The sequence below is a fragment of the Chenopodium album genome, chromosome 22 (genome assembly GCF_948465745.1).
Source record: "Chenopodium album chromosome 22, dcCheAlbu1.1, whole genome shotgun sequence".
NCBI classification, from domain to species: domain Eukaryota; kingdom Viridiplantae; phylum Streptophyta; class Magnoliopsida; order Caryophyllales; family Amaranthaceae; genus Chenopodium; species Chenopodium album.
In genome coordinates, this window is record NC_137855.1 from 40,998,599 (window position 1) to 41,012,318 (window position 13,720).

At 36.7% G+C, this 13,720-nt stretch overlaps 1 protein-coding gene and 1 pseudogene across 2 annotated transcripts; one reads left to right on the forward strand and one right to left on the reverse strand.

Moving 5' to 3' along the window:
- The first annotated feature begins 51 nt into the window (after positions 1 to 51).
- LOC145604478 (uncharacterized) lies at positions 52 to 1,044 on the forward strand. The gene has a single exon (XM_081660363.1). The coding sequence runs from the start codon at positions 52 to 54 to the stop codon at positions 1,042 to 1,044; it is 993 nt and encodes a 330-aa protein (XP_081516489.1).
- A 308-nt stretch (positions 1,045 to 1,352) lies between these two features.
- Positions 1,353 to 12,147, reverse strand: LOC145604479 (kinesin-like protein KIN-14F; annotated as a pseudogene). The gene is made up of 19 exons (XR_014104936.1): positions 11,769 to 12,147; positions 9,667 to 9,830; positions 9,426 to 9,569; positions 8,662 to 9,030; positions 8,287 to 8,355; positions 7,956 to 8,183; positions 7,757 to 7,838; positions 7,553 to 7,648; positions 7,272 to 7,451; positions 7,065 to 7,171; positions 6,726 to 6,904; positions 6,457 to 6,621; positions 6,134 to 6,387; positions 5,758 to 5,921; positions 5,595 to 5,677; positions 2,615 to 2,699; positions 1,850 to 2,472; positions 1,521 to 1,594; positions 1,353 to 1,429 (listed from the first exon to the last, which is right to left on the reverse strand). The product of XR_014104936.1 is annotated as a kinesin-like protein KIN-14F (transcript).
- Between the last annotated feature and the right edge of the window lie 1,573 nt (positions 12,148 to 13,720).

Consider the following 13,720-nt stretch of genomic DNA (forward strand, 5'->3'; position numbering starts at 1 on the left):
TCCAATCGTCATTAACATTTACATTTTACAGAAGAAACGAAAGATAAAGCCATGTTCTCTCTTTCTCTTTCACCCACTTCACTCTATATCAACCCCATCTCTCTGTCTCCTCCATCCTTCCTAAACCAAGGCAATCCTCTTTCCTTCATATCCCCTGCAAAACTCACCAAAACAACCAGACCCAATCATTACTCTTCAAGCTTTTCTGCCAATTCATCACTTGCAGAACACCACCAACAACAACAACAACAAGAACAGTATCGAGTTTTAACAGCTACTCGAAGCCAATACAACAACATTGTTATCTTAGAATCCCAAAATTCCAAAGTATTACTATTAGATGATAGTGGAAATGTGCATAGTATATTGTATAAAGGCCAAAAATGGACCAACTCTTATTGGGATGAATTTACCAGTTTGCCTGCAATCATTCCTGAAGGTGGTCCAATTGCCATTTTTGGATTAGGAGGTGGTACAGTTGCTCATCAATTGCTCGAGTTTTGGCCTTTTCTGGTTATTGATGGATGGGAGTTAGATGATGTTTTAATTGATCCAGCAAGAATGTATTTTGGGATGTCTGAGTTGGAAGTGACAACTAATGAATCCAGTATTAATAATGGAGGTTTTCTTCGAGTTTGTGTAGGAGACGCGTTGTCTCCTACAGCAAGAGTAGATGGTGGTTATGCAGGGATTATTGTCGACTTGTTTGCTAATGCTGATGTTCTTCCTGAGTTGGAAGTTGCACAAACCTGGCTTAAAATGAAGGATAAACTCATGCCGAATGGGAGGATCATGGTAAATTGTGGCGGGGCGAAACAGGTTTTGAATGGTGGAAAAGAGTGGGAAGTGAACTTGACAATTAAGGCATTGTGTGAAGCATTTGGTGAGGAGTTTGTGAATTGGAAAAAGATGCCTGATAATGAGAGTGGGAATTATTTGGCATTTACAGGGCCGTTACCAGAGTTGGATTTGTGGTCTGATTCTGTGCCGGAGAAACTTAGCTCTGCCGTCAAGCAATGGAGACCTTGTAAGCCTTTGTCATGACATAGGTTGATTTCAATATTCATTGGTTGTTGTTACTTGTTAGCTCTTGCATTTTCTACTAGATAAGAATGGAATGATACACTGAGTATGTTTAATAATACGGTGACTTTTGAAACTCCAATTATTGTATCATATGCAAACTTGGATATAAGGGATATATACCTTGTGAATTATACAAAAGTATAGGATACCATGAAAATATTCCATTAAATTGAAGCAGGACATGAATGGAAAACATGGATACCTCACAAAAATGTCAATATTGGTATGAAGTAATAAAAAACTAGAAGCATGATTACATGTCAAACTCAAATTTCGGAAAGCTCAACCAAAGACATCAACATACAGCCACTACAAATACCTGGGCATGCTTCTACTGAACTCACTATACAAAGGGGGAAAAAAAGAACAAAAAACAGTGTAGTAAGAAAGTCTTTAAGGCAAAATTGTAAACTTTCCACGCGGTATAGACTGACTTCTCCTCAGCCCTGATATGGATGGATTGTTGCTTTCTTTTAGAAGCTGGTTTTCAACTGTATTTGCTTATCCTCTGCATGGAAGAATGCGGATAATTAATAACTTATTAGTCAAGTTGAATCAATGTAACACAGATTACAAGTAGAATCTGACGTCCAGTTAGATTACTTCTTTTTTAGTATCCACCCAACATGACATATTACTGTTTTCGAGTTGATGAAATTATGCCTTGGGTGGGGGGGGGGGGGGGGGGGGGGAGTAGTGATGTGTGGTAAAACATTGCTTTTACAGTTTAAATACACTTTAGGTTGGATTTCAGAAGCCATACCTTGGTTCAAGATACTGAGAACTCTTAGTAGAGTTGGCCCTTAATTTCCTCAACCGAGAATTGCTGCTATAGACAGGAGAAGCGAATAACCCCTTTTCATTTTCAGGCTCGAAAAAGTCACTCTCTCTAGCCTCTTCAATCTTTCCTCCGGCATGAGTGTCAGGCTCATCAACCTTTGGAATCCTAGGCGCTGCTTGGTTCTTGGCCTTAATTTTGCTAATATCATGCTTGCTTTTCCTCACTGACAACAATTGCCTTGTATTTACAGGCTTGAGTTGTTCATTCTCCTGATCTAATAAGTTGCCTCTCATGATGCTGCCATCATGCCGGTCAACTAATGGATTTGCTGATGGTGGACCAAGAGGTTTATTCACTGATACTCTAGCTGGATATTGAAGCTTTGGGACAGGTTTTTCTGTCATTTCAGGCTTAAGCCTACTCCTAATGAGAGCTCCTCGGTCAGTAGACATTGACCTCCTAACAGGTGGAGACGGGGACCTTGGATTTCCAGGCTTCATAAGCTTTTCTTCAGCTATGAAAGGCATCTTTGGCATGGTCTCATGTTCCTTTAAGCCAGAGGGAAAGTGTGACCTCCTCTGCTTCCCTGAAGAACAGCTTCTGACCTGAATACATAACTTTCATTGTTATGACACCATTCTCAGATATAATTTGTCAGATTATTAGTACAACCTGTCGCATTTTCATATAATAGGCTTTATGTGAATCTTCTAATTGAAGTGAGGTTATTAACTAAATTAATCATACCTCAAAGGCTTTGTCATCAACTGGTCGCACAAGCCTTGGCACATGCATCGGTGAAATGGCAACCAAGCCTCGAGCTCCTTCTCCTGTCCATCTTGTCTCTTGGAGGCACATGACGCGTGAACATCATGTGCCTCCAAGAGACAAGATGGACAGGAGAAGGAGCTCGAGGCTTGGTTTTGGGGTATAAGGTATGGTATGTTGGGCAAGAAACGAGCCACAGAACAAGGAATGGTGGAGCTAGGAACGGAGTTGGTGTGGTTCTCGATGAGAGGTTGGCAAAAGAGGTGATCGAGGTCTATCGGAAGAACGATAGGTTGATAAGGCTGAAGTTGCTATGTGGCAAGGAGATTGTGAATGTTATCAGTGCTTATGCTCCCCAAGTGGGTTTAGATGCAGAAGAGAAACGACAATTTTGGGAGGACCTAGACGAGGTGGTGCAGGGTGTCCACCACTCAGAGAAGTTATATATTGGAGGGGATCTAAATGGGCACGTTGGGGCGAGCCGAGATGGCTATGAGAGTGTCCATGGAGGCTTTGGGTATGGGCAGAGGGACGCCGGTGGTGAAGCTATTATGGATTTTGCCCAATCATATGATTTAATTTTGGCTAATACTTGGTTTAAGAAGAGGGATTCACACTTGATAACTTTTCGGAATGGAGCAAATGCAACTCAAATAGACTTCCTGCTCACAAGGAGCATAGATAGACAAAGTTGCATAAACTGTAAGGTTATCCCAGGGGAGAGTGTGGTCACCCAACACCGGCTATTGGCAATGACTATTCGTCTGAAAGAGAAGGCGAAGAAAAAAGTTAGACAAGAAGAACCAAGGATAAGATGGTGGACCCTAAGGGATGCAAAAGCTAAGGTTTTTACAGAAAAGGTAATTGAAGAAGCGGATTGGGATGGAGAGGTGGATCCGGACATGACCTGGTTACGAATGAAGAACTGTTTCCTAAGAGTGGCCAAAGAGGTCTTAGGGGAAGTAAGGGGAAGAACTTCGGTACAGAGAGATACTTCGTGGTGGAATGAAGAGGTGAAAGCAGTAATTAAGCAAAAAAGGGAATGCTACCAAGCCTTAGGAAAATGTAGGAGTGATGAAACCTTTGCAGCGTATAAGGAGGCTAAGAGTAAGGCAAAGGCAGCTGTTCGCCAAGCAAAAGAAAAGGCATATCAGGAGGTTTATGAAAAGCTTGATTCCAAGGAGGGAGAAAGGATCATTTATAAGATGGCAAAGAGAAGACAAGAGGCAAGGAAGGATATTGGCATGGTGAAGTGTGTCAAAGATAAGAACCAAATGGTCCTAGTGCAAGAGGAGGGCATCAAGGACAGGTGGAAGGGGTACTTCGATGAATTATTTAATGGAAGTAATGGAGTTGTGATAGGAGATACCTCTATGAGTGATGAAGAAATCAACATGGAGTATGTGCGAAGGATTAGGAGAGTAGAGGTGGAGATTGCACTGAGGAAGATGAAACCTAAGAAGGCGGTTGGCCCTGATGGGGTACCGATAGAGGTGTGGAGGTGTTTGGGTAAGATTGGTATTGATTGGTTAACAAACTTTTTCAACAAGATATGGACGGCTACAAGGATCCCACAAGATTGGAGGAAGAGCACCTTGGTCCCGGTTTATAAAAACAAAGGAGACGCTCAAGATTGTTCTAACTATCGAGGAATTAAGCTTATGAGCCATACTATGAAGTTGTGGGAAAGGGTGATTGAACAAAGGTTGAGGGCATGCACAAGCATTTCAGATAACCAATTTGGTTTTATGCCTGGGAGATCTACTATGGAGGCAATCCATTTGATAAGACAAATGATGGAGTTTTATAGGGTAAAGAAGAAAGATCTTCATATGGTCTTTATTGATTTAGAGAAGGCATATGACAAGGTGCCAAGAGAGATACTTTGGTGGGCAATGTTGAAGAAAGGTATCCCACGAAGGTATGTAGACCTAGTTAAGGATATGTATCGGGATGTGTCAACAAATGTGAGGACATGCGGAGGGTTGACAAAAGATTTCCCTATTACAATCGGATTGCATCAAGGGTCTGCATTAAGCCCTTTTCTTTTTGCAACGGTTCTAGACGAATTAACTAGACCAATTCAAGATGAGGTTCCATGGTGTATGCTGTTCGCAGATGATATCGTTTTGGTGGATGAGACTAAGGATGGGGTTAATGTCAAGTTGGAGCAATGGAGGCAAAGGTTGGAATCTAGAGGGTTTAAGCTAAGTCGGAGTAAGACTGAATATTTGGTATGTCGTTTTGGCACTCAGAGGGGGACAAGCAATGAAGTGGTGAGTTTGGATGGAAAGGATTTGACCATGAGTGAATGTTTTAAGTACCTAGGGTCGATCATCCAGAAGAATGGTGACATTGATCAAGACGTGACCCACAGGATTAAGTCAGGGTGGCTTAAATGGAGAGCGGCCACGGGAGTGCTATGCGACCGCAGCATTCCCTTAAAGTTGAAGGGAAAATTCTACAGGACTGCCATAAGACCAGTGTTGCTCTATGGTACAGAATGTTGGGCTTCTAAGAAAGAGCATATTAAAAAGATGGAGGTTACGGAAATGCGCATGTTAAGGTGGATGTGTGGAAACACTTTAAGAGATAGAATCAGAAATGAGGTTATTCGCAAGAAAGTAGGTGTGGCGGGCATTGTAGATAAATTAAGGGAAAATCGTCTGCGTTGGTTTGGACATGTAAGACGGAGACCCGAGGGTGCACCGGTGCGAAGAGTGGAAGAGTGGGACCATGGAGGGATTAAACGAGGAAGAGGGAGACCAAAGATGACTTGGTTGGAAGGAGTGAGGAAGGATATGAAGTGCATGGATTTACGTGAGGATGAAGTTTTGGATCGTAAGGGATGGAGGAGAAAGATTTATGTTGATGACTACACGGAATAATCAAATTTGGTTCATGTTAGCCGACCCCACTTTTGGGATTAAGGCTTTGATTGATTGATTGATTGATTGATTGAGAATTGCTTCTTACATTGGCACACTTCAGATTTTCCAGTTCAGCTTCTTTCTTCTCCAATGTTAATTTCAGATTAGAGATCTGCAATATGAGAAGAAAAAAATTTAATTTTCTCCATGTCCCAATGTTTAATGCTTGAAAAAATAAAATAAAAAACCAACCTCAGTTTTAAGGTCTCGAAGTTCAGTAGTTTCTTTGTTAGCTCGAGCAGCTCCAAGTTCTATAGAGGCAACCCTCTCTGCAAACTTAAGGGTACTTATTGTCTCTCCAATAGCATTACATTCAGGATTAATATGCACAAACATCAAAGTTTTGGCTTGTCCTCCTACAAGAGAAGTTTTAAGTTATCAATCAATCAGCCCTCCTACCAGAAGATACTTGCAACTTATATATACTAGTACAAAAAAATAAAAACAGCCACAATGGCTTTCTAAGAAATATGAGTAATGGAGGTACAGTATACTGTACTCAAAAAAATATTTTTATTCAAATATTTAAAATTGAAGTTTTAAGTATGGCATCTTTTAAACTGGTTACCTAGAGAATCCTGCAGGACTTGAGTAAGCTTGCTATTCCTGTAGGGAATATGAGCACTCTTCTGAGCAAGAGCAGAGATGACATCCCCAAGTGCAGAAAGTGATTTATTTATATGTTGAGCTTCCTTCAGCCTCTCTCCAACAGCCTCAGATTTGTCGACTCTCTCACTGCCTGCTAAATCCACTAGATGAAGACAGCCCCTCAAAATGGAACCAGAGATCAACTCTTTTCCTTGGACATGGATAGTTAAAATACTGCAATACCATAATTGTTTCAGAACAGGATGGAGTGAAATCAAGCAATCATTTTAATGAAGAGTGTACCTGTGAGATCGACTACTCCTTTCGTTCAGAGCAGTTGCACCCACAGCACGATTCTTTAATCCAACCCGCATTAAGTCAAGAACATCTTGGGTGCAGTTAACTTGGACTAAACATGCATCAGGTACATTGAGGCCATTAAGCTGAGAATTGTTTCGAATATCTAACGTAGATATAATTAAGGAGTCACATTACAAATGTTTCTGAGTGTAACTTAAGATGATTTATACAAAAAATTTAAATTATTGATTAGCTAAGCTATTGAAGGATATCTTCTGGAAGTGCCATCAACAACTAAGAGATCTCTGACTTGTTCATTGTATATTTCAATCATCTGGACTCCAATATCATATTCAATTAAGTCAACCCTGGATTTCGAAATTTGAAACAGATCTTGCAATGCTCGGTAGTTGACACCCCAAGTATCTTCTGCAGTTAAATCAGGGCCACTCTAGACAAAAATAAAAATGCAGTTTTCATAAGGAAGAATTCTAAGAAATCGAGGCAAAATCTAAGCATCAAAAATATTGTAGAGAATGGTGTGAATAAAATGAATTTCATCATTCATATATCCTAAATGCAAGTGAGGATGAATACAAAGTAACCAATACCATAGTGTATGTCTTCCCGGAGCCAGTTTGTCCATAAGCAAAGATACAAACATTAAAACCATCTAAAACCGATCTGATTAATGATTGGGTATCTGCATATATTTGCTCTGTGCGCAAAACAGATGAAAATATATCAATCCAATAGGTAAGGCCACAAAGTGCCTAGTGTACTGCATTGCATATTCTTGCGCAAGATGTAAAACTTACGTTGGGTTGCATTTGTTCCAAATACTTTGTTAAACGAGAAGACCTTTCTTGCATCCCTCCCTTGTTTTTGAGGATGGACAATCATTATATTTCCATTTTCTCCAATATGATCAACAGTTGATACCCCATCAGATTGGCCTTGCAAGAACGGCCTTACTCGACAGTAAACTCTAATTGATCCTATGATATAAAACAACAGTTCATGACAATTTTAGTTTCTCAATTTACTTAATACCAACTCCAAGTAGAGGGATGCCAGAGATTATACAAAGTAAGATTACCTTTCAAGTCTTGCACTTGATTGTAAAGCTGACGATTTTCTTCTAAAATCTTGTAGTAAGAAGATGACGCGACCTCAAGACTCCTCACATGATTCTCTGAGCCAATTGATTAATTACATAAGGGTGATAAGTAGTTAAAAGAAACAGAATACACTGGACTATTGTACTCCTATTTAATCAAATGCACACACGTATATATCTCACCTAGTTTTTTTATTTCTGCATCCCATTGGAACTGAGCCCTATTCACGTCATCCTTTGTCTCTTTTAAAGATGACTTGAGTTCCTAAAGATTGATAGAAAAGGAAACAATAATCAATTTAGAATTTGATCACTTAAAGAGAGCCAAATCACTGAATGTGAAGACATCATGAAAGAGATAGATGTGTTTAGAATTGAATACCACAAGTTGTTTGTGTTGCTCATCTACTACTTCCTTGTAGCTCGTAGAATCACTGATTTCATGTCGGATAACCTCTTTTCTTCCCCCACAAATGCAACATTCCGCTGTATCATTAGACTTCATAACAGCCTTCTTGTTGCCAAGATACCGTGAAATTGCATTCAAGAATTCTTCATGTGTAAAAGATGTAGCCTCACTTTTCAACTTTTTCTTCAACATATTCCCAAGCTACAACATATATCATGTAAACCTTAAGAGGCTTATTCCTACAAGGCTACAATAAATTTATATGTGCCAAAATATAAGCTCCATTAAAATTCCGAAACTCTACCTGAAGACCTTGAGTCACAATCACTGATGAAAAATCCTTGACAACCTTATGAATCACAGTATCTATTACCTGCACATTTATTCACCAACGGGTTGGTGTATAGTGAAAATAAAATTAAGAGTTTGTATTGCATCAACGATAGATTACCCTTGCACAAAGCATAATTGTCTGACCGCCAGGACTTATCCTTTGCCATCACTTTTTATAGACTTCCAGTCACTTAATTAGCAAAAGTCTGTTACTAACTTCCAGTTGTATCATTTGTTTAACACTTGACAATTTGTGTCATTTGATAAAATTTGGTTAAATAAAAAAAGACCATTTCATGGTACACACTAAGAGAAACCTAACTAAAACAGAAGAAATCTTACCTACCATTGAATTCAAAGGCAAATCCTCTATTCCATTCTTCTCACTGACATAAGCTTGCAATATCCCAAGTCCATAGCGATCAAAGAGGATGCACAATGCTTTTGCTATTTCTGTTTCGTTGTTTGTAACCTTGCTATAAAGACGAAGAAATTCTGATAGTTGTTCATGTTGTAATGACTCATATTCATCAAACGACGACAATGAATCATCAGCACTTTCACTGCCAACTGAAGAGGAGGAACAGTCTTTTGAGAAGGAAGTGATCCTCACAGTTCCACCATACCTCCACACTCCAATTCCACCAGCTTGTTTCCACTCATAATAGCCTTTTAGGCAAAGAATGCAGTCCACAACTTTACTAGTAGAACCTCCCTGCACATAAGAAATAATAGTGTTAAAGACAAAGCATTCCCGCCAAAACCTCAGGAGATAAATAACTGGAATATGTATATTCGGATACATAACCAATTGCTAGATATGATACAGCTACAAATTTCTAACACAGACACACACACACTGTTGTAAGTACACGACATTCATGAACCACATTCCTAATATAAAAATTCTTTGTACTTTGGATGTACTTTTAAATTCTTTGTTGGTTCTTGTTAATAAATTCTTATCTCAAAATGAAGACAATAGGAAGAGCGGAAGTAACACAATACGATGATATTCAAGCTACTCAGGTGATTAGCTCTACTCGACTCCTCCATCATCCGAAAGGATGAGTTAGATTGAGGTTAGCCTGTCAAATAAAAGAAAAAAACCTTTTCCAAGTCAGAGGCTTCAAAAGTCAATAGCTTCATATTGCCAACAGCTACCAAGAAATTCCTCATGTTTTCAAAGTACTGAATGGCTGATTGTGCTGCTCCTTCTGGGGACTGCACTGTCACCACTGGATTATCGACGACCTTGTAAACAAAATACAAAAACAGCCATGAAAACTCTACATAACAAATGTACTCCGTAATTAAGTAAAATAATTCTACTCCGTAAATGGCAATGTACCTTGAGGACAGCACCGGGATTAACTTTGTTAAGGACATTACAAAGGATGAGACCATTGCGGAGAGCCATGCAAAAGTCTTCTTCGGAAGGGTTCTTTGAGAGGGTGTCCCTTGCTACTTGGTCCATTTCTCTTAACCATCCTGTTGCTTGATACCTTCTTGCAGCTGCACAAATGATGCGCTTCCATATTAACTACTATTGCGTGAAAATGGCATGATGTTTGTAAGGATGGTAGTATTAGAGGTGACAAACGAATTGTTTGGATCAGGTTCAATTTGGATCATATACTCATATCATGTCATGCTGTCATTTAGCATAGATTATGGTCTATATTTATTAAATCATATTCGTCTAGTCAGTCAGATTATTATGATAATATACAAGTAATACTAATTGATATCATCCAAATTCTCATGTGACAAGGTGTGATCTTCTTATGACATAGCCACAATCCAACTTTTTTTTCTCTGCCCTGCTTTAGCCTATCATCCTGTCTAACCCTCTTTGTTTAGAGATTATTATACTTCCTTAATCATCATTAAGTTGAGGTCCCAACCTTCATTAGTAAGGCAAGTCCACCTAAAACGGCACTTATTAAGGACAAAGGGATCCAATTCCAATTGTGGGTCCACTTGGTCTAATTTGCTTACTAATCAAATGGGCCAGCCTGGCCCACCTTAACGGCTCAACATCATAATGAGCCCCATTATCCCTTTTTTGGGCCCATCTTGTTTTTTTCAAATACAATCATTGTCCAATAGCATCTTAGATCAGTATTTTTGTCTAAACATGAACAAAAACAAATCTGATTGTCCCTCATTTGTACTCCTACCGTAGAGAATCTAGTGTGTTTTTTATTGGGATTTCTTTCCCAAATATTCTCTTCCTAATTTATAACGAGGAAAATAAAATGGAATTTATGATTTTGATGAATTATAAGAGGACACGTAAGCTTAAAAACAATAAAAATATACGAGTAATTCAAGTTAGTAATCAGCAACTAAGAAAACACATACATTTTGGTTGACAAAGCAAACTCTTAATTCAATTTAAAATCCTTATCTTAGAGTTGGTTACTAAGAAGTAACAATATGCTTCTAAAAGCTGGTTCCAACAATGTAGGAAGTTAAACTTGTTAAATTACCACCGAGCAATATAAGGCTAATGTGAGTATGTTACAAATTTCTACATCGCGTCACTTTGTTAGATTGAATTAAACGACAATCAAGTAGGTAGTAGGGAGAATAATTTGAACACTTCTCCTTTAAGAGAACTAGAGAAGATACACATATCAAAATTACATTGTTGCTGATTCTAGCCTAATACTCCTGTACTTCATACTAGAGTATAATTAAATTTTTAGTAGTAGTTATAAATATGAAGTATGAATAATTTGGATCTACATCTTGTTATCTTGTACGTACAAGTAATTCATCAAATTATTATTATAGTGATAAATGTGGCGCCACCTAACTTATATCAGTTCGTTCAAACTTATGCAATTCACGTGATCACCGTAAATTGTGCAACCCATACATTACATTTGAACATCTTACATCTGGCCTAGTATTTTTTTATAGTATAATAAATCTTGGTCTCATAATATTTCAACAAAACTAAATTCATGCAATACTACTGACACCAGCCTTTCATGCATTGTCTTTCCATTTGTAAGATAATTACTGTATATTTTTATGATAAATGAGGTCCTAAGGGTTATGGTTTGTTATACTTTGTACATTAAAAACTACTAGCAATATTCTATTTCTATATATATGTAACAATTGCTTATTTCGCCAATTCGTGTTGTGTTGAACTCATCTTTACTCAAAATTACTGATAACTATCCCTACCATGTATAAATTGAAAAATCAATTCTAACTTTAATACAACTTTTAAAATACTCAAATTCTACATAATTTAACTTTGAAAATAATACTACAGAGTAAGTCCCCAATAACTATCTACCCATTAACCTCCCAAGTTTATATCTCATGCATTAACGCGAGTAAATTCTATTAGGAATCCTCCAACTCGTTTCCAAATAAATAAAGTAAAAAAATAAAAAAAAGAAGAGAAAGAAGAGAAACAGAGAAAAGAACCTGCTTCATCAGCTTTACGAAGAGCAAGTTCATGATCAGTGAAGATGTCATCAGAGTCATTAGAAAGAAGAGCCTTTAATCCCTTCATAATATTCTTGTTTGGAGTTTCTCCATAAATGCTTTTCTCTTGCCGCATCTCTGCTAATTTCTCTTTCTTAAATTTTGATGTGGGAAGTTATATAATTGAAAATTTGGGTGGTTAACTAAGCATGAATTTTGATGTGACTCAAATTTAATGACCCTTGAAAATCGGATTAGTAAATGTGACTAAAAAAATGTTTGTTTGTTTTTTTATCAAAAATAAATAAATAAAATAAAATTTTGTAAATGTGGCAAGAAAGAAAAGCATGGAAGTTGGCGAATATGATGAGAAACTGGACTGACAGAGATGGAAGGGAAAGAGGGAGTTAAATTGAACACTCTCTTACTTCAAAATAATATTGCCGTTTTTTACCTTTTTTTTTATTTTTAATTTTATTTTTACTTTTATTTGGGTGGGGTTGATTGGATTTTGTAATTTTAAATAAAAATAAAAAAAAAATAGTGGATTGAGTGATGAACCGTTTGTTTGGAGGTGACGGTTGTAACTCTGTTTTTGACTCTATAGAATATGGGTGAGACACTAAGACATGTTAAGTCAAATATTTTTATTTAAGGTCCTTGTGTGTGTAGACTTTGGTCACAACCACAATGGTGTAATGGAGTAGGTACAAAGTACTAAATACAAATTTGAAATTTATGTAACTTATGAACAAAACTGTTATATGAAATATATGTATAAACTTTTAATTTGTATTAAACTTCCCAATATGATACAAGTAAAAGAAAATTACAAATTAAAACTCTTTATAAATGCAAGATAGCAAACTTTAAAAAAAAAAATAATAATAATAATAATAATAATAATAATTGTAAATCACGTATATATACATTTAGCATCTTTCAATGTAAGGCACTGTTTGATTCACCTTAATTTTGCTGAACTGAAATTATTTTTACTGAACTGAATTATTTTTACTGAACTGAACTTAATTTTACTAAACTGAAATTATTTTTACTGAAATTAAATTATTTTTACTGAACTGAAATTATTTTTACTGATGTTCTATTATAATTCTTCTTTAAGAAAACTGAATTTTACTGAACTAAACTTATTTTTACTAAATTGAAATTATTTTTACTGAACTGAAATTAATTTTACTGAACTGAACTTATTTTTACTGAACTGAAATTATTTTTACTTAATATTTTTTTTTTAAGGTGAACAGAATAGGGCCTAAGTGGACACGTGCAAACCTTTTGTTCAATAGGGGATCAGAATCTTATAAAAAAAGTCCATTTATAATCTTTGAATATATACTTCGATCAGCAACTAACGTTTTACATAATATGCTCATCAAAGGTAGAGGCACAACTGCACAAAGACATTAACGTACAAGTTGCAACACCTAGATTACAATTAGATCAATATTGTAAAGACTATTGGCAAAGTAGCTAACGTTTACAAGAAGATTGTAAATAGTTGTTAGCATAAAGGGCAAAAGAAAGTATACGTTGGAATTTTCAATTTTGAATGGAAAATAAAAAAGTACCAAAAGTTTGAGTCAATTTCTTAAGACGTTGGCTAGGGCTTGTTGGGCAAATTTAAATGATTGTAAAAGTTTTCTATGCCTCCTTTGTCCTTTCCTATGGACCAACAATGGGAAAGCATCCTACACCACCTCCACTCCCTCACCAAATTTATTTATTTTTTTTAAAAAAAAATGTCAAAATTAAACGACCATTTAAAATGAATAATTAGTTGAATAAACATTATATTACGATTATTAAATTAAGTCTATTGTTACTACTTGTAAGTGTATTGTTGTAACATGAAGATTTATCCAGCTAGTCTATTGTTAACTTTGTTCTTTTGAACTATTTTCTTCAAAATTTCCATTTGATTAATTCAG

Coding starts and splice junctions, on each gene's coding strand:
- LOC145604478 (XM_081660363.1), top strand. CDS start 52: ATGTTCTCTCTTTCTCTTTCACCCACTTCACTCTATATCAACCCCATC.